At 31.1% G+C, this 22367-nt stretch overlaps 1 protein-coding gene across 1 annotated transcript in view; it reads left to right on the top strand.

Moving 5' to 3' along the window:
• LOC129216536 (actin-binding LIM protein 3-like) overlaps positions 1–22367 on the top strand; it is a 182735-nt gene that overhangs the window by 156667 nt on the left and 3701 nt on the right. The window contains exons 12-21 of the mRNA XM_054850755.1: positions 220–234; positions 1848–2015; positions 5387–5511; positions 9691–9832; positions 10799–10912; positions 13840–13940; positions 15805–15874; positions 17052–17086; positions 17175–17309; positions 19391–19462. Coding sequence (XP_054706730.1) covers positions 220–234; positions 1848–2015; positions 5387–5511; positions 9691–9832; positions 10799–10912; positions 13840–13940; positions 15805–15874; positions 17052–17086; positions 17175–17309; positions 19391–19462 — 977 coding nt within the window. The remainder of the gene's footprint in view (positions 1–219; positions 235–1847; positions 2016–5386; positions 5512–9690; positions 9833–10798; positions 10913–13839; positions 13941–15804; positions 15875–17051; positions 17087–17174; positions 17310–19390; positions 19463–22367) is intronic.

The following is a 22367-nucleotide window of genomic DNA, read 5'->3' on the forward strand; positions in this document are numbered from 1 at the left end:
TCTGGAAGAAGGGGTTTGTCGTGTAAGCTATTACTTAAGAATAGTTTTTCCCGATTATATGATATAAATTTCCCGTATTCTTCAAAAGTTTTTTTCTTCATTGCTTTTTTTTAATATCAATTTTTATATGTCAAATATGGTTTTATGTGATCATTTTGTATTTTTTATTTAAATATTTGTTAATATCTTTTTCTTTCATTTGCATGCTTCTTCAAGCAGGAATGCAAGTTTTGGGTGAGCAATAAATTTTTTATTCTACTTTTTATGCAAGTTTTTATTTTCTCCCTTTTTTCAATAATATCAATTAACAAATTTTTTCACGACATTGAAAAAGTGAAAAAAAAAAAAAAAAAAAAACAGCACCCTCCAAATAAGTTAAATCTTTTTTTAATCTACATTTCAATAGAAACTTTAAATAACATGATAAGAAAGCGTAACCCTCTTGGCAGCATATCCAAATCTAGTAGATTGACAGATCTATGAAGTTTAATCTTTGAGCAATGCTCCCAAGAGCTGTTGTGGGCCCCTTGTCAGTTTGGTCACTAGGCCCACTCTCCCCCATAAAACTAATAAAACTTACACGACTCCGATTCCAAACTGTGCCCCTCCAAGCGTTCAGCTCTTAGTTTCCAACTAGGTTACTCTTGTTGACCCTGTCTTTGAGTGGGCTTGGTTTTACCGACAAGAGAATTAATGTATCAAAAAAATATTGCTTCAAAAGTATTAAATATAAAATTTGAAAGTGTTTGAGGTGGACAAATGTCTCTGTCTGGCCTGCCTGCCCCACTCCCTAACAACTTTTGAAATTTGAAAGATTTTGATCTGCAAAATTCATTGTTTAATTTTTTTAATTTTAAGAGTGCAGAAAAATTTTATACTGGAGAAATTTGAATCCTATGTAAATCTAGAACCCTGTCCTTAAAAGCCTGATATGCTTGTAATGCATTTTATTGGAACAAACTTATATTATGACATTTAATATATGTCAAATAAAGGATTTTTTGATTTAAAAATGTTAAGGATATTGTTGAACAATTTAGGAAATTTTAACCTGACAATCGCTGAAGGATTTAGTCCGTCTGCAGAAGGTGCTGGGTAACTATCTTACTGCAGTGACTTCTTTACACAACTAGACTCAAAGCTTTGTTTTATTTCTGAGAATGGCTCAAAAGATGAGTATTTTCTGGTCTAAAAGAAACAAAGAGTAAATTATTGGCAGATACATGCGCTATAAGTTGCTTTATTTGTCTCAAAACTTTTTGCTCAACAAGTGCATAAAATAAATTAATGCACTGTGAAACTTATAACGTCATTCATGGAGCGTGAACATTGTTATGATACAGCATGGCAACTATCGTCAAGTGATGTTATAAATGTTCATCATTACTGTTTATAGGTGAATGAAGAAACTGATTTTTTTTTGGACTTTATAACAGAGTTGTCATTTTGACGAGCTTCCATTGTACTCAAGATAGTTAATATTTTAAGCTGAACTGAATGTGAAACTTGAGGCTTTTAATATGAGGTGTTTGTGAACTTTGAAAGCCTAATGTTAGTTATTAAATCTTAATTGATTTAATAATTTTATTTTCTGAAGTTTTCTGTAGTTGGGGCAGCGGCGTAATGCTGTGATGAAGATCTGCATAGCCGTGACAATGCTGCCATGTTAAGTTTGCCCAGATTATAGTTATTTCACTAAAAGTAATTTTTTGAAAAGACTACTGAAATTGAATGCTTTAGTGTTTGAAATTTAATAGGATGCTTATTTTTGATTTATTTAACTTTTATATTTATTGTAAAATGTATAAAGCTATTTTTTTTAAATAAACCTTTCTCTTTGCTATTAGTGGACACTATTCAGTCTACAACCCCGCGGCCACGATCACCACATATGAATAATGAAGAGCCAATAAATCTTGCACATTACCCTGATGCTACCAAACCAAATCCAAACAGCGTGCCTCCTATAGAAAGGGATGATTTTCCAGCTCCTCCTTTTCCTTATACAGATCCAGGTAGGTTAAAAAGGAAATAAAATTTTCCTCCTTCATAATTGTAATTTTAAAAATTTTTGTTTTAGTGACCTTTGTAGTGATATAGTTTATGAAGTTTTTTTTTTCATTAAGTGGGTTTGGAATTTTGAGTAAATTTGCTTTCATATACAGATACTTGACTGTTTGGTGTTTATAACTGTCTTTGATTTCCGGCCTCATATTAAATCTGCATTTAGAAAAGTTACACACTCCACTTTTTAACTTTGCAGTTGATATTTTATTTCAGTCCCTTTATTTATTATATAGCTGTTAATAAAATGATCGCTTTACAGGTCCATTTGTTTGCTAAGATATTAATACTAGTGATGTGCCGGATCGTTAAAAAAGTAGATCCGTGGATACAGATTATGATTGTCAAGAGATACGGATCTCAAAAAATTTTTTTTTACCCAATTCAACTATCCAAGTGTAAAATTTGTTGCGGAAGGTATTCCCGTCAGAGTAATGGCAGTTTCTTCAAAAAATATCAACTGCGGCAAAAATATAATCAAAACCATGATTTACTCTTTAAAGAAATCTCCGTTAAAATTGAGGGAGAGTTGGAAGGAATGGGTCAGCTCTGCATTAATGCTTAGATGGAATGTGAAAAATTATTTCTAGCTTGCTCGGTAGATGTAGGATACAGGAGCAAGAGTAAAGCTGCTACTGGACAGGCTAAAAATAATTTTTCCCATTTTATTTCAGCATAAATGCAGCACTGACCCATTCCACCGAACTTCTCCGACTGACGAAATACAGAGCCGGGAACACCTTTACAAACAGTATATAGAGAATTTAGTCTCACTTTTTTTAAAGGATGCCGAGAAAAACAAAAATGAAGAATAACAGAAACCCCAAATCAATAACAAAAACTAATATTAAATAAAAAAAAACAAAACATGTCTCAGAGAGCCGACCTCATATTAAGATGAATTTCCCAGGTCAGAACACACATTTGTTAACAAATATGAACTGACAGCAGGTAAAAATTTTAGATAATTGAGCTTTTTCTCCTTATCTTCCAACTATAAAATCGCTACCAATCACACGTATAAAGCCTTAGAATTGCATTTGAAATTTACTTAACAGGATTATAGCTCCTACTGTATATAAGTTGGAAGTTTCAAATAAATATCAAACTCGGAAAACTTCGTTCTTTCAATTAGGGCCGACATTTTTAACGTATGGGTAAATTTTTACTACCATAATTGTGAAAAACGTTAAATCGGTTTTTAATATCTCGGGTAATTAAAGTTCTACAAAAACGAGGCCAAGCTTAGAACACTTTCGATCAAGTCAACTTTTGAACGAAAAATTAACTATCAAAATCGGTTCATTTGTTTAGGAGCTACAGTGCCACAAAAAGACACACTGATACACACTTTTAAAACTTATTTCCCATTCCTTTTTTTTTTGCAATGGGAGGGGGGGGGGGTACAAATTGGCTTCTGAAATGATACCTTATAATTTAAATAGGGGAAAAAACCTAATTTAAACAGAGTTTAAGTCTTTTATTCAAATATTTAAAATTTCTTAGAATAGAAATGATCCATTTAAGGTCCGTCAAAAAAGTAATGGATACAGATCTTTATTTTCCCTGGGATGTCTGCGGATACAGATATGGATATCCGGAACATCACTAATTAATACCCTACTATTTAATCCCCAAAAGAATGGCCACACAAAAGGTTTTCTTGATTAATATAAACAATGGCTCAAATTCAGAGCTCAAAATCTAAAATACTTACAATTGGTGGCATTGAATAAAAATGAGCAGACATTTCCTTGTTGTCTAGTTAAAAAGGTATAGCAAGTTATAAAATTTGTTAAAATAAGATAAAATACTAATAGAAAATTAGGTATCAAATTATGTGGGTTTTTATGTTGCTTGCAAAGGAAAAAAAAATGCATCTGTTATACCTAATTGAATGTATTGAACCTAACTGAATTCATAGAACCTAATTGAAACAATTAAAAAATGTAAAATTGTGTATGAAGTTAAGTGATAAAAGGGGAAAATTATTTTAGTGACTGTTTTGAAAATAAGTATTTGTCATTAATAAGTAACATTCCATTAAACATTTTTGTTTCTTTTTGTTAATCAAAAAGTAGCATTGATGCTGAGTTAAAAAGCATTTTAGAATTGAGCCAAATATCCCTTGTTATGGTGCTTTACGTGTTTTTGAGGAAGATCTGAAATTCTGAAAAGGTTACCCTTTCAAACTTTCCATATTTGAGTTTCCCTATTTTGTTGCTAATCAGTGCAATTTCAGGATACCTGGTTCCAAACACTTCCATTGATGTACTGTTACTTTTAGTTTCTGTTAAATGTTATTTGTGTCGTTTACTGTAAAAGTAGTGTATTTCCTTGTGATTAAGTTGATCTTGTTTTATTATATAGAGCCCTTTGCAAATTTTTCTTTAGAAAAAAGTGCAAGTGTTCAGCTATATTATTTTTCATTAGACATATATCTTTGGAAAAGTGGGGATGCTTCACCTTTATACTGAAAAATATAACTAAATGGGATACTATTTAACAAACAGCTATGCATTTTGAAGGTATGGAGATACATCACTTTTACGATGAACAAAACATTTGTAAAGTGATTTTGAATTTCAAAAAGAGTTATGCATTGCAAAATGTTTCTTTTTTTTTTTTTTTTAACAGGTAAAAGGTATTATTTTAATTGCCTGATATTTCAGGCTATGTGGAATTATTTTGTATTCACTTTTTCCATCAGCATTGATTCAACTGTCGTACCAGTTATAACTCTCTTTTTGTAAACATATTAACTGTATAAGTAGGATATTGAAAGACAGTTTTTCAATAAGTGCAACAATCATTTTGGTATATATCTTGGATGATAAAATTCTGACATTGTTATCTAGATTGAATTCTACACATTATCTACTGTGTATAAACACAGATATGTTCAAACAAGGAGCTTTGTTAAGTTTTTCAAGTTGTTTTTTTCTGAAGAAATTATTGATATTAATTTATTAATGCACATTTAATGAGACATTGGAGAAATATATTTCTGTTCCCAATGCTTTCACTCGTAAGAACTTGTGTTAATCAAAAAGGTTGTGTGAAATTGAGGTTTTATAAAAGTAGTGCCTAGCGTTCAAGTTTGAGAGAATCGGTTCAACCTCTCCTTCCAGAGGCATTGCCACTTATTTTAGCATGTAGTAGTAAAATTTTAAAGAAGCTAATTTTTCAGAAGTGGTGGAGTGTTTGAGTGAGGGATTCACTTTTGATATTTCTTTATTGGCAGTAATGACCTTTAATCTATCTATTATAGTTGGCTTTTGTTGATTCATTTCATAAACTGAATGTTGATTTTTTAATAAAGAAAGAAGGCGCCGGTGGAGTGGCGGATCAAGGGATTTTGAAATTGATGAAGAAGATAGAATTGAAGATCCACAACTTAAAAAAGAAGAGGAAGAATTATCTAAAATAGCTACTGGTATTGGGAAAGTAAGCTAAAAGATTACTTTATTTTCTCCAACAATTGAAATTTTAAGTTTGAAATTAATGTATTTTTTAATGGTTTTGAAAGTAACCTATTCAGAATTAACTCTTACGTTTCCCTGAAACTATTTGCTACTCCAAAGCTGGAACATACTACCTTGCAGTGATCTGGAGTAAAACATAGGTAGGTTTGTTATGTGTGGCAGCTCCTGCCTTGAAAAAGTGAGGGGGCCAGATCACAAGTGCACTCCCCCCCCCCCAGTTTTTGAAAAAAAAAATTTTTTTAATATTTTTTTGATTTTTAAACTTTTTAAAAATAATTATTTGTGTTATATAAATAAAATTAAATTCATTTTAAACATAGGACAAGCTACAAAATACTTAAACTACTAGGTAAATCATGAATTAATATCATGTTTATGTTTACGATTGCCAGCAGGGTGGTGCACTTTCTCCCCCACCCCGACTTTCAAAAATAAAATTTACTTAATCAGATACATTAAAACTACAAAATACATCGCGAAAATTATTAATATTACGTTTATATCCAGTACGTTTTCCGGCGGTGCAGTGCGCTTCCCTTGCAGCACCAGCAAGGAGCTGTAAGGGAGGCACCTTCACCATCTGGCTTTTCAAAACAAATAAATAAATTTTAAAAAGTTATTTTAAATCTTTTAATAACTAATTATTTTGAATGATTAAAATTAATTTTATTTTAAGCAAGACCAAATTACTAAAGTGCAAAAATATTGTAGTCGGAGAAATGTGTAAAAATTAACTTTAACAAAGTTGAAAATACATCTCAGTATTCGCTTTAAAATAAATAAAAACAGATAAACTAAATTTAAAAAAAAACTAAAAATAAATAAATTAACAAACTAGTAAACAAAATTATATTAGAGATTTACATGCGGGTGTACCCCTCTGCATATGAATCCGCCGGCTCCCATGGGCCAGATTCAGAATTTTTATGCAAAGAAAAAAAACATTGAACTTTTTTTATTTTCTTCAAATTATTATTAACTTGTTATATTTTCTTTAAACTACATGAGCAGAGTTCAAAACAAGTAATTTCTGTGTAATGATGGGAAGACATTTTTGAATGAAAAAAAATCTTGTAACGATATATGCACATACCTGCATACAACAGGACATACAACAGTGGAGCAACTAGAAAATAATTCTTAAGGGGAGGGGGCATAATAAGAAAAAATTTCATCAATTTCATTGATTTGATTTGCTCATCAAATCTCTCAATTTTGAAACTTGTAGTTTTAAAAACACAATTTTAGACGGTCTTTGGTGATGTTAGTGGTAAGGTACAGCGGACTGCGGAAATTGGTAGAAATTGAAGCTTTAAAATGAGGTTACAGGCCATATTTATTGACGTTAGGGTAAGAGATGGGAACTTCGGAACTCTCCTCGATCGTTTTTTTTCTTTTTTTTTGAAAAATAAAAAAAATTCAATTTATCCCCCCTTCTCCAATTTTTTGAAATTGCAGTTCTAAAATGCAATTGTAAGCAAACTTTGGAAGATTTTTACGAGATAGGGGTTCTGGCACACTCCCCTGGAATTTTTTTTGAAATTAAAGTCATAAAAACTTAAGCACAATATTCTATGATATTATGAGGAGGGATTTGGAGGCTATTCCCTTACATTTTTCATAAGTGGATGTTTAAAAAACCTATTTTTTGTTGATATAGGAAGGCGTTTCGAGGGCCCTTACCCGTATATTTTCTGAAAATTAAATCTTAAAAACCTGATTATACCATGTTTGGTAACATTAGGGAAAGCAATCTTTCAAAATTGAAGTTCAAAAATGCAATTTTAAGCGATTTTCGAACGCAATTTTAAGCGCTGCTGTAAGGTATTCGGAGACTTTCCCTACTAGAAATTTTGCGAAATTGAAGATCTGGAAACGAAAGTTGATATTCCGTAATGTTTTTGGTGGGAGGGGGATTCCGAGGAGACTCTTTTATTTATCCATCTACAGCTATTAAACATTTTTTTTTGTTTTAAGTCTATAAGTAAGTTTTGAAGATTTTAACTGTTTAGCATAGGAAAAAATTTATTTTTGGATCTGTATGTGCTTTTGTAAATTTATCGTGTGCTGAGGCACTTAACTAAATCATTTTCAAACAGGGGCAAGACCTCATTTTAGCGCCATCTCCCTCTCTTAAAATAAAAGAAAATATTCTTCGGGAAATTTGATAGTATCAACACCAAAATCCCACTCATCAGCTCGACAGAGTTCAAAGATTTAGTACAAGACCTTAACCTGCCCAAGAATAAAGCAGAGATTCTGGGTTCCTGTTTAAAACAGTGAAATTTATTTAAAAATGATGTGAAAATAACTGATCAAAGAGTTCGCCGTAAATTGTGTTTGTGTTTTGTCACTAAAGATAGGTTTCGTTACTATAATAACCTGACAGGTTTGATTGAGGAAATTGGATTAGCATGCATATTTTCTGACTGGCGACTTTTCCATGCCGCAATTATATATAAAATTAGGCCTAATGAAGCAATTTGTGAAAACTCAAGATCAAAATTCTAAAGCTTTTGAATATTTAAATAAATTCTTTCCCAAATTATGTGAAGTTAAAATGGGTATTTTGGTTAGACCACAAAAAAAAAAGTAATGTACAGTAATGAGTTCACACAATTACTCAATGCTAATAAAAAACAAGCTTGGAAGAGTCTTGAAGCAGTAGTGAATGATTTTACTCAGAAACAGCAGAGCTAACAACTATCAAGAATTGATTGAAAACATTCTTGAAAGCTTAAAAATTATGGGATGTATAGTGTCTCATAAACTTCATATGCCACAATCTCACCTGGACCAATTTAAAGATATGAGTGACTCAGAGAAGCAAGGAGAGAGTTTTCACCAAGGTGTGATGGACTTTGAAAAACATTACCAGGGGCAGCATAATGAGAATATGATGGAAGATTGTTTGGGGTTTAATATGAGACAGTCCATAAAAACATAACAAGATCACCAAAACTATTCATTTTTGAGCTTGATTTTTATTATTTTACGTTTATGGGCTATTACTTATTGTATTATTTTTAAATTAAAAGCACTAATGTTCCAGCAAAAAATTTCGACTTAAGTCATTAAAAAAAAAAAAAAAAAAAAAAAAAAAAACCCTGTATTTCACTTAAGAATTCAAAAAAATCCTCTAGTTTCTACAAAAACAAACTTTGATCAAAATAATTATTTTTTATTTTTTCCTTCCATTAGAAACATAAAACAAACCACAATTTAATACTCAGAAGCCAGACTCAAAAATAGTGTTGACCTGTGTTATTAATGTTTTAAACTGATGTGATTTTGCAAAACATTTTTTAAATTTTGTATAGCATTCTTAAAAGTGCATGCCTTCAAAAATTCTTTTTTTATGAGATGAATAGCATTGTTTAAGTTTAGTGATTTCTGAAAACCAAGCCAAGAACTCTTTTTATTCTTAGCAAAGTAGGTTGTAATTATCATTTTGGCGACCCTTAATCGGAAATCGTTAAACACATATAAACAACATTATTGATTATTACTCGAATATTGCAAATCACTACATGCATCTGTTTTGGGATTACCCCTGTTTTAATGCAGAAGAAGTGAAACTATGTGTAAAAGAATATCTAAAAAAGGCTATTAAAAAGCTAAATGGTATATTTAACTGTGATTTTGCTTTTATTAGATGTTTTGATTTATAAACATGCCTTTTGCATTGAAAAAAGGATTCCTTATGGTTACAAAGCACATTTATGCCTTAGTTAGCATGATTGTGCTTCATTATTAGCATAATTAATGCATTTTTATTTCAATCATAAAAGCATTATTTAATTTATCAAATTAAAAAAAAAATGCTTCTAAATGTTTTGACAGTCCAATGTAGAGTTTTTTTTCCGAAAAGTTCGTTGTAAATAAGTTAAATAAATTTAAAAAAATAAATACAGTTGACTCTCTATTTTAAGACTTTCAAGCAACTGCAGAAAAAAATAGACTTCAAGTAGAATGCTTCTTCAAATGGAAACTCTGAAAACACTACAATGAAGGTATCTGGGGTACAAAAAGTCGTTTTTAAATAGTTGTCAGACAGAGAACCAACTGCATAAATAAATCGTTATATTTTATGCACTCGAGGTTTTATAAAATGTTTTATAAAAGTTTAATTAAATTTCAGGTTTTTTTGAAAACTGTTAAAGAGCGAGAAAAGTTGAGAGCATGGAGGAGAGCAAATCTGGATCCTAGAAATGCTTCTCGAACGCCTTCAGCTAAAATGGAACCTCCGTCTCGATTAAGATATTATAGTTCCATACATGCCTGTGAGTTTCCCTACCTGGTAGTATTTTACTTTTTACAGCTTTAGTGTTAATGTGAGTGCTGCATAAATTATCTGTAGTAATATGCTTTATACTTTTGAAGTTAATTACTCATCAAAAGTAAAGTGTCTCTTATCTTCCAAAATGCTAATGCTTTTCATTTTTTTCTTCTTCATTTCTTTTATTTTATTTATTATTTCATTTTATTTGTGAAACTTGAACATTAACTGAAATAAAATTTAGACGTAACGAAAATTTATAGCACATTTTCAAACAGGGATCCAAATTCTGATTTTGAAAAAATCATTATTTGAAAACGGTCATACGTGCTGCAGTTGGGCATCAAAGTGGAATCTCTTGGTAATTTCTCGAAATTAAAGTTCACAAATAGCAACTTTAAGCTATCTTTGGGAGTTTTGAGGAGAGTTGACTCTTTGACCCACCTTGCTAGATCTTCTCTTTCATGTTTTAACATGGATAATTCAAAGACTAAGTTAAAAAAAAATCTTAATTTTTCCAATTTACAAATAGAAATGTGACGACCATCAACAGGCTCTGGGCCCAGAGCTTATTTATCCTCCCATTGCTTCGAACATGATGATTGTGTGCGTAAGTGAGAGGAGGGGGAGGGGAGGCTACAACAGATACTATTGACTTTATAATCATTTTACAACATAATAGTAGCCATTCAGATGTATTTGTTGTCGCAAATGTAGTTAAAAGCAAATTTAAAAAGGTAATGGAGAATTATTCAATCTCTCTTATGTTTGCATCTTAGGGCTAAATGCTAAGCAAAGCTGACTTAAAATGTCTGCACCTGATTGTTTGCTAGATTATTATTTTTATTATTATTAGCAAACTTTTATATAAAATGCTAGCTTTAAAAAACATAAGGTGTAGGTTTGTAATAAATCTGTTACTTCTGGAATCGTCTTTGCTCTCATTTGACTTCATATGCTTCTTTTTTAGCTCCATCTAGAGATATTGATCGGCCTAGACCGTGGGAGGATGATGAATTTGATCGCAGTTCTGGTTTTCGGTCTTCCCTTGGAAGATCATCTGGAAACACGCCTTGTTATAATGGTTAATATTATTACATCTTTTAGTACACTCAAAATTAGACCATTAGAAACTGATTTTATATTGCAAGAGGTTATGTATATTGTTTTTATTTTGTGCGTGATCTTTTTTAAAAAATTGAGTGTTCTAGATCAAGTCTAGAATTTCTAAAATAGCTCTCCATTGTCTAAGAAATTTAAAAGAACATACAATCAACTCTCAATAACTTGAAGTCTCAAGGGGGCCGGCTAAAGTGTTCGAGCTATGGGAAGTTTCTACAACAGTCTCAAGAGTTTGGAACCCGATAAAAACTTAGATAAAGGAATATTCGGGGTATAAACTTAAAGTTATTGAGATTTGATTGTACATCCTTTTAAAAGCAACATGTGTTTAGAGACTGTTTAGATTTACTTCTCAACTGCAATTTGTAAAAACTTATCGATCTTTGTAACAATCGATCATCTTGTACAACAGGTTATGTATTGTTAGTCTGTAGAAATAATATCAACTCATTTTAGCAAGGAAAGTAATAGCTGCTTTCAGTTAAGAAATGTCAGTTGTTCAGTTGCTTATGTTTTTATTTTAGAAATGATGTTCTTTAAACAAGCATTTACCATAGCTGCCAAGTGCTCCGTTTTTCCCGGAGTTTCTCCGATTTTTATTGCGTACTCCGAAAATCCGATTTTTTCCAAAAAACTCCATTTTTTTTTACTTTGCTTGTACACTTTTCGATTTTTGAGGAAAAAGAAGAAATTTCCCTATCCTCGAAGGCAGGAATTGTGCACAAACTCAACAAAAGAGAAGATAATTTGATGCTTTGGAAGCTTAGTGTCAGGATAAACACTGAGGGGGAGTGTCGATTGGAGATCGTCGTTTTTTCATCAAGCATTTCAGCTACATGTAAAACGTAGCCGCATTTTTGGTCATTCACAAGATGGAAGTTAGTAGACAATGCTTAAGCGCCTTCGTTTTCAAAGACAAAGTAGAATTGGGTGTTTCTTTTAACTGCAAACTAATGAAAAAAGCAAAATGTGCTGCAAAATGTTTTTTTTTTTGGTTATTTTAAATAATTTTATTGAGAAATATGAAAACAGTTATACCATTTAAAATTTCATTTTATCCTTATTGCTTTGGATACGAATGTGCCAAAAATTCGCAATTAAATTGTAGTTTCATGGGGATTTTTTATTTTTAAATTATTTTCATGCAATAAATTCAAAATTTTGTATCTGAATTTTTGACTTAGTCGCCATTAATTATTTATAATTACTTTTAATGCAACTAACTCAAAAATCTTGAATTTTTCGCGTTGTTGCCATGTTTGGTCATTTGCAACATGAAGTAGACAAGACTATTAATAGCCTAAGTTCGCGAAAACAGAATTAGTTGTTTGTCTCAATGCAAACTATTAAAAATAACAAAAGGCAAAAAGTTATGTTTTTTTTAAATAATTTTCTTGAAGGGGAAATTTATCTATTTGATCCTCATTGCCTTGTAGGCTTTGCTATAAACTGAAACTATTTCATCTAAATTGAAAGTTCCTGCTGACTTCTCCTTTATTTATTTTTAAATTTTTTATTATTATTATTTTTTTAAATAAATCAGAAGCCTATTTTAACTTAAATTTTCCATATGCAAAAGAAGCATTGAATATCTCTCTTTAAATCCTATTCATCTGTTATTTTTTTAGGGAAAATGTAAAAACTGCCTCCCCCACTCCAGTTTATATTTCAAAACTTGGCGACATTGGTGGCCACTAAGTTTTTGGAGTCTATTGGCCACTTTCAAAATTTCAGAGTCTTGACTTTTACTATGAAGTTGCTTTACTTCTAAGTCTAAGAAATAATTGTGTTTTTTGATCTTCAATATGTTCTTATGTATGTAGGATATGTATACAAGCATATTTTTTAAAAAAGATTGCAGTTTTATTAAATCAAACAGTAATCATGTTTTTTTTTTAACTTATCAATATGTATCTATGTAATGTTGCTTTTTTAATGTAAAATAATTTTGTTTTAAACTTGGTTGTAGTTTTGTTGAAAATCAAACATGAAAATTCAGAAAAGCATTTAAAAAGTGCTTAGAATTTATGGAAACTTATGGTACAGAAGGAAGGTTTAGAGCAGGCCACGATTTCATGCTCCTATTTTAACCCTCAGTGCTCCTATTTTTTCCCTTAAGTGCTCCTACTTTTTGTATCTTGAGGTTGGCAGCTATGATTTACTAAGTGCAAGAATTTATTTAAAAAGCTTTTGACAACTTCATGCGTAATTTCAGCATTTTTTAAAAACATTGTGTAATGTAAAAAGTTCATGGCGCCACTTCCACATACCGTAGGGCCATTTCTAATGTAGTTGCTCCTTCAAGTGATACAATTAGAATCACATTGGTGTTGTCGTGAACCACGACAGTGACCCCTTTACCTTTTTTTTTCAGAAGAGAGTACGATACCGTTTAATGGGGGCACTCGCGTGAGATATTTGTGTACTTTTTATTTCTTGATTGTAATTATGAACTTATCTTTTTTTTGCAACGTTTTCCCCCTGATTTTCGGATTTTAATTAAATGTGGCTGTTTGTAGCAGAAATCAGGTTAAATGAGAGTCGAGTACATATTGTCAATTTTGTGTGGTACAGTGAAATCCTGTTACAGTGAATACCAATATGACCAAATATCTGTTTCAACCAAATACATTTTCCGTCTCTATTTAATTTTTGGTTCATTGCTTGAATTCCGTTTCAATGGAATTCCCGTTGCAACATACAAAATTTGGAGTCAGTTGGAATGAGATTTCACTGTATTGTCTAAAAACAAGTTTGCATGGTAAGAACATACTTTACATTCAATTTTGCTCTGTTAATGTAACAGGATTTTGTTTCTTTTTAAATTATTATTAAGCATAAAATATACTTTACATAATCTTGCTTTTTGCATCTTGATTCAATTTTCAGTTGTTTCATCATTAAGGCCTATACCAAAACCAGGATATGGATTTGCTACGAAATCAGCTACATTGCCTGCTGCTGGAAGGGAAGGCGGCATGGGTTTTATGGTGAGTCATTTATTTACTGAAATAAAGCATTATGATTTTTTTTAAAAAAAGTTTTAGTGTTGTCATTTTTTATCTAAAACCTAGCCAGGGATTCCATCAAGATGCATTGTAAAAATGAACTCTTTAATTTTTGTCACTGCTCATTGTTCCTCGCAAAATAAGACTAATCTTGGAGTTGTACTAGAGCTTCATCTTTTCATGATATAATTTCTGTGCAATGAAAGAAAATACATGTATTTTGGCTTTGTTTATTTTGGCCCTGAAGCAGGACGTGTAAAATAGCATGCCAGTACAGGTTCATGCAGAGTGGGGCTCATCTTCAGAGAACTGATGATGTCTTTGCATAGTTTGAAATGACACTCAATGAGCGTTTGATTGTATTAGATGCAACACCGAGCACGAGATTGAGTGGCCCTTAAACAGTTTGGACCTAAATCCACTTCTTTTATGGGGTTACATAAACTACAGAATCTTTAGGAAACCATTTTTATATCTATCACCAGAAGAGCGATTGATGCACGTTTTGGTCCAAACACACTCCAGAAATAGTTTCAGAAGTGGCTTTATAACACTATAATGGAGAATGCAGACATTTTGAGCATCTTGCATATTAAATGTCATTGATAGCTTAATTCAAAAAATAGGTACCTTATTCTTGCAGTTTGACTTTTTTCCCACATTGATTGCTTACTTCCTATCATGCTATTTGGATCACTCTGTAGAAAGAAAATTCTCACCCAAAAACTTTTTTTACTTTACATTTCCTTTTTACTTCCTTTTACAAAAAATGAAGTAATGTATTCGTGAAAAAATTTTCACTCAAAAATCGACTTTAATTTCTATTTTATTCACCCCCGAATGATTGATGAGATTTTTTTTTTGACTCGACCACACATGGATAAGTGCCTAAGAAGGTATAGACGCGCGAAATATCCATTTTGACGATTCCCGAGTTAATTACGAGGAGTTTTCTCATGACCTCTGTATGTACATATGTATGTCGCATAACTCGAGAACGGTATGTCCTAAAAGTTGAAATTTTGTACTTAGACTCCTAGTGGAGTCTAGTTGTGCCCCTCCCCTTTTGGTTGTATTCGAGTGTTTCTGAAGGGGTCTTTTGCCCCCTTTTTGGGGGGAAATCATTGTTAATTTCGATGTAAACTCAAGTGGTGTTATAATTTGGCAGACACTTGGCGACCAAAAGATTTGGCGGTATATCACCAAGTTTTGTCGCCAACTTGGTAACAAATTTGGTAATTAAAAAATTTTTTTTTTCTAAATCTGATTTCAAATTGGCCACTGTTGGTGATATTTAAAGAGTAAACTATTGAATTACATTAAAATTGCCAGTAATGGGGAAATAACATTAAATTGGAGTAAAAGGAAGTCATGTGATGCACACATCAGCTCGTTTGATAATTATCACAGAAGTAACTATATTGAGGTCTGGCAAACAGTATCACCTTTCATACATGAATTTTTGTCAAAAGAAACCACATTTTTGGTGTTTTTCCCCCTCCCCCCTTTTTTTCTCTTTTGTTTCTTGCTTTGGTTGTGAGTTTCCGAGTTGACAAAACAAATAACTTTTAAAGACAAATTTAGTTGCAAAAGGTATTGAGTGGGAGTGGTGGTTCTGAAGAAGAATAATTTTGAAATATAATTATTCAGCATATTAGTGTTTCTTCTCTGTGCTAATGCGCCATCCATGTGGTTTTATTTAGTTGCCTGATAATAATAGATGCTTATTATTATTATTATTTTTGAAAATGTATTTTATTTTATTTATTTATTTATTTTTTTTTGTCTCTTACAACCAATTCAACTGAAAAATCTTTTTCAAAACTAATGTGTTTTTAATTTTCAGACATCAGATTTAGCTTTTGTTAAAATTCAACCAACTCACAGTTCTGAATTTGGCAGTGGCAAATCTGATTGTAAGTTTGCAACATTTTTAGTTTAAACATTTTGTTATTTATTAGAAAATATAGTATACTGTTTATTATGTGGTTGTATATTTTATCAAAAGAACCATCAAAGTTATCTTTGGCATTGCAAACTATTTTTTTTATTTGTAAATATAATTTATAGATGTGACTTTGATATTAAAAATGATGTCTAAAAATTTATATGAAGTTTAAATTGATAGAGAAAGTTGAAACACCATTCAAAAATAACCAAGAATTAGTGCATCCCCTCGTAAATGTTAGGAACAAACATAAATGGATATCAAACTATGACAAAAATAAGTAGATTTAAATACTGATATACTTTAACGAAAATGAGTGTGTGATTTACATAATGTGAAAAAGATGATTTTGTGTGGCAAAACACATCATTACAGTTGCAAGAAAAATAAACGTGTTGTGACAAAAATTTCATCTCATTAAGTGTTCCATATATATCAGGTCAGTAGTATTAATATTTGATTGGGTCGCCTCATGCTATCCAAACAGCCAGAATTCCTCTTTGGCACTGAAAATTTCAACTTTTACATTCATTGGGTGTAATATTCTTTGCAGAATTGAAGAAACTAGTGTTAGAAACAATTGTAAAGGGAGAAAATTAAGCCTAAAAGTTTAGGTTAGGAGCACTTTTTATTACAGCCAATTAAAACGTAGAAAATACTGTATCGCTGCCAATTTTGTAGAATGAAGTACTCAAAAAATGTAACAGAGGCAAAACTAGCTTAAGATTGTGTTTCATAATTTACAAGCATACTAAATATTTTTTCCTCAAATATAATGTAAAGTTACCTTTTGCATCCATCTTTTTTAAACAGTTTTTAAAGCATTTTTCATTATACTTTTATAAAAAAGCTGAACAAAATCTCTGGCAGGTCTTGTTCAGGAAAAAAATCCCCCCAATAATAAGCATCATTATTATGAGTTAGTAAATCTCAGTATAGCTTTTTTTTTTTCATTTTTTGGCAGTACTCCAATAACGTTCTTAGTTTTAATGTTGAATAGTGGAAAAAATCTAAGAAAATATTAATGCTTAACATGAAACAGTTTGGAGTAGGTCAAGAATTTCTAACCTGATAAATAAATGTTTGTTGCATATATTTTTAAGATCATACTATTATACTTGTAATTGTGTTTCATTTCATAATAGTGTCACCTACTCCAGAGCAAGGAAAAATGCTAGTGGTAAGCCTTACTTTTTCCTTAAAGGATGCTTTATATTTAACAAGTTTATTTTTGCCCAATTCACAAGATTTTTATGTTTCAATTATAGAATAATAGTGCTAGTGCCACATTTCGATCAACTCCTTATTCCGAAGGTTTTACATTTCGACATGCATCCTATAGTCCACATCTGCGACGCTCAATGCCAAATGTTAATCTACACATGTCCACAGAACCTCCCAAAGTAAGCATTTTGTTGTTAAGTATTTAATTTATTCTTTTAACACTGATCCATAAGTCTATTGAAGTTATTAAAAGATTAGAAAATAGCCCGTCAAGGTATGACGGGTGAAAATTGCTTTTACATTTGAAAGAAGCAATTGCCTGTTTAGTGATATTTTGATAGTTGAAATTCTAACCCTAAACTGCAGTAGTAAGTGTTTATTGTGACCACTTTTTCGTTTCTTCATTCTCTTAAAATGACGGGCTTACCAGTAAAACAGTTAAGTTACCGGATCTAGTTCAGCCTAGTCAAAATTAAGCATTTCCCTGCATGTCAAACATTACCAAAAAATATTATCAAATTATCATGCTATTTAGCAAGTTTCATTGCTGGTGACGTCAGGAACGTTACTTGATCAGTGAATTGGTAATTATATGTATGAGGATCTAAAATAACACTTAGAGCTAAAAGATAGAGGATGGATTGGGAAAGTAAGCATGATTTATATTGTGGTCCACAGAAAGTGCAACTGGTCCTCTTAATATCAATATCTAACATGAAAAATGTTTCTCCATCCCGTCAAAAGTATTTTTTTTTTGTATTTTATAGACCTTTTATAAAATTTGGGTAATATAGTCAACTTTTAATTTAATATATTTTTTAATGTTTAAACTGAAAGTCTTACATTTAAGAAATATTTTCTTAGATGTAAAAAGCATTTTGAATTTCATCCTAAGTATCTTAAAATCTTCATCATTTTATCTTACATTTTTTCAGAGAAAGAGACAGGTCCACTGAAATCAATTCCATCTTTTTCTACAAGTCTTGTTTTTTAATATTGTTTACATTTCGCGAGCTAGTGTACGAAATGGCAAATGGTAGACTTAAAAATTCACGTTTTAGCTAGTGCGCATTTGAGGCAGTGAGAAGCAAAGGGATGTAAGTGGCAAAATTAAAAATTTGGAGATAACCAGTACAAATGGTAGGTGAATCACTTCTCTGTCTTGGTGCAAGAGGCTTCCCTGGCAGGTGCTGCTGTACAGCATGATTTAGAAAAAAAAAAAAATTCAATGAAGATCTACCCAGCGCCACAACTTTATATATGCTGCACTCAGAACTTGAAAATGTTCGCTTACATCCCTTTGCTTCTCACCGCCTCAATTGACTTTTCAGCTACTATATTATGAGTAGTAGTCACTTTATCAGGGACTTAATTTTCGGATGAAAGCAATAAAGCTATCGTCTTAAAGCACTGCAATAACTGGTATGAAAAACGTATAGCATATACACTGCAAAATGGAAAAGGAAGTTAAAAAATTAATATTGTCTCATCTGACAACAACAACTCTTGTTAACAATAAATAAAATTAAAAAAAAATAATAAACTGTGTACACGCAGATATAATTTAAATAGTGTACAAGAGGGGGAAAAAAGTTTTGAAAAAATTTTTATAACTGGAATTTTTATTGATATATTAAGATATATTGATATGCATTTTAGGCTTTTGGTTCCCCTTTCCCCTTGGAAAAAGTTTGCACTAGACTAGAGTTCTATATTGACACTGCTTTTGCCATGATAGAATATTTTCTTAAACTTCTGAAACTGTGGTAGGTTTACTATAATGCTGCACAGAACTTAAGTATATTCTAGTTGGTGCTGGTGCAATGAAATGTTATATAGCATTTTGAAGTTCAAATTATTTTATCTTTACTAAATATTCTGGGCACGCTTGGTTTCACCTTTAAATATTTTTAATGAGTGCTGAATGAATAAATTTAAATTTTTATTAAGTCCACCAGTTTTTGTTGCAATAATACTTATATATTCAAACTCTGTTTAACGGACATTTTCAGATCTTGAAGTTTTTTCTTCCTTCATACCTACACATACATTCTATAGTTGGCATAATGTCATGGGTCTGAAACATCACTATTTGTTAGGATAATGTGCAAAGTTTTGTTTAAAATTAACATTTACTACTTAATAGTATCTCTTGAATCATTAACGTTTTTAAGCACAATTTGAGCAAATTCTACTAAGATCTCGTGTTCTGCTACATATTAAAAGATAAAAGTTAATGCAATTTGTATTTTTTCCCCAGCTATATCCTTATCATCTACTAGTAACTGGCAACTATCGCTTACCTCCCGATGTTGATAGATGTCATTTAGAAGTAAGTATAATTATTTTTAATTAAAGTCATACATTTTAAACCATACCATTACTTAAACCATACCATTACTTAATGCAATTTGCTTTACATTTCGAGTTAGCTAATTCTATGAAAGTTTAAAATTGCTTTTTCTTTTAAAAAGAGAGAGAGAGAGGGGGGGGGGGGGGAGAAAGAAAGATAAGCAACATTTAAATCCTTCACAACTAACCACTTTCTTGTCATGTAAAATACATACATGCCGCCTCTGCGCAGCCAGGTATCATGAAGAAACTTGTTTGGCTTGACAATGAAAGTTTTTTTTTTTGAAAATGAAGTCCTAAAAATACCATTGTAGGTCACATTTAATGAAGTTGAAAGGATGGCATTCAGTATTCTCCCCCAGACAATTTTCGTAATTGAGGTCCTAAAAATGCAGTTCTAAACTATCATTGATGACAAAAAGAAGGGTTCAGAGGCTCTCCCACAGAATTTTTTTGGAATTCGTGATCCTAAAGTGAAATTTTACACCAATATTTAATGATGAGGAGTAGGCTTGGAGCAATCACTGATTATGTAATCGTAATGAGTAATCAATTACATTTTTGTGTAATCATAATCCGTTGGTGGGAGATTCCCGTAATCATGCTTAAATGTAACTGCAATCTAAGTAAAATAAATCATAATTTAGTCTTGCAATCATGTAGTCTTGACTTTCTGAAAGTGAAAAAATTTAAGCCACCCTCTTACTATTGTATGAAAAGATAACATAGTTCAATAGCAACATAGAAAACGACTTCAAGCTATTCAGTGCTCCTAGTCCCTGTTTGCAAATGAGTCATAAATCGAGACCTATCTGAAGTATTTAGTTCAATTAGTAGCCTGTAAGCGCGTTTGACAGAAATGTCTCGGGGCCTCTTGGGAACGTCTTCCCAAATCCTTACAATTGGTCATTCATAGATTTCCCTTTTCATTTGTCAATGTAAGTCAAACAAGCGAAGCACATTGCCGCCTAAAAATTGTATTTTATCAGAAAAAGTACAATGATATCAAAAGTACAACTAAGTTTCACGAAAAGAAGCTTTGGTTTTTTAATACTTTCATGAAAAAGTGGTGAATAACTGAAAAGACTTTGTCAAAAGAAAACCGAATTTGCATTTGTGTTTCAGTGATTCTTTGAACACCCAATGTATTGCCTTTATTTTTTGCTATATGACATCTGATCTAAATCCTGGGAAATAATTTTTTTTTGTATGTTTTCAAAATAATTTCTCATTTTGTTTCATCAACACAGTTTCATCTTAAATGCATGTTTTATATGTTTACAACTGATATTATCTCTAGTTAATAAGTACATGAAAGAAAAAAGTCTGCATTGATAGATTTTATAAAAATTTATTTACGTTTTATTGTATAAATGAATTATTTTAACACAAATTTTGAAAGTTAATTATCTTTTTATGCTACTTTTTTTAAAGTGAGAATAATTGCACTTCATTGCTGCATTAAAATTGATGTATAAATATTATAATAAAATACTCATTTATGCAAAAAAAAAAAAACAAACTTTGACTAAAAAGTGGAAATCATAGCAAAACCTGTTATGCCTAATCTTTTTTTTTTTAAGAGTGTTAAGTTGAAACCTTTTAGCACTTGTAAAAGTGCAATTTCTTTAGTAAGTGATTGATTCAATAATGAAATCAAAGCATATGCAAATAGCTTATCAAATGATCATAAAATTGATCCGGTAGAGTTGTAGGGATTTAACAGTCATATGTACCCTTTTGCTAAAAATAATACTACCAAAGAATTTTTCAATTTTTGCGTCCTCTGCTCCAATTCAAAGATTGTTTAAAATTGCTGGAAATTTTTTCACTTCTCAAAGATTGAGAAAGAAAGCAAACATCTTTGAAGTATTATTCACACTTAAATGCATTTAATTCCTTTTTTTTCTTTAAATTTTCAATTGTTTAGTGCCATATTTTTTATTTACACTTTCTGCATATTTTATTCATTGTAGTTTTTCTGCATGAAGAACCATACGAGGTTCTTTTTTTTTAAATAGCTGCATATTAAATTAACTGATGTTATGCTAAATAGTTGAGAATACAATGCTGAAATATACTGCACAATTTTCATAAATTATAAGCTCTAAAATGTTGAGCAGTTTAGCGGTAAGTTATCGCCCTTAAGCCAGGGCTAAGGCAGAACCACTGCAATGGCAAAATAATAATGAACAGCTAAGTCAAAAACAATATGCACTGTGTGTACATTTGAAGAAGAGTGTGCTTATAATACCTGTATACAATGTACATAGTTATTGTAGCATTGTGTGATGTATGCATTTTAAATTATCTAGATGTTTTTTATCTTTCATATGTTGCTCCTTCCCTGCAACAGTGCTATAATTCAAAATAAATAAATAAATATTCTTTAAGTTAATACTACATGTTAGTTGCAATGATCTCTAATATTAAATCAAAAATCATAATTTTCAGCTATCACGTTATTGATGCAAATGAGAGATATATAAATATTAAGAGTCTGTAATCGTAATCAAAATCATAATCGGCATATTATAATTGCAATCGATTACATTTTCTACAAAACCGAATCGTTACTGTAATCGTAATTACATTTTGTCATAGGATTATTATTGCAATCCCCCCTTTTTTGTGCTTATAATCGTGATTACATTCCCTCGTAATTGACTACAAGCCTGATGAGGAGGGGTATATGGGGCACGTCCTCAGAATTTATCCCAAATAGAAGGAGTTGCCTTTGATGAAGTAAAGGAGGACTCCTTCTGTAGGAGAAGGAAGTTTGGAGACTATCCTGTGGATATTTTAAAAAATTGAAGTCTTAAAATTGAAATGTTTGATAATCTATCTCTTAATCTGTGAAGATGTTGGGAGATCAGGGGCTATGA

The sequence above is a fragment of the Uloborus diversus genome, chromosome 1 (genome assembly GCF_026930045.1).
Source record: "Uloborus diversus isolate 005 chromosome 1, Udiv.v.3.1, whole genome shotgun sequence".
In the NCBI taxonomy this organism is placed as follows: Eukaryota; Metazoa; Arthropoda; class Arachnida; order Araneae; family Uloboridae; genus Uloborus; species Uloborus diversus.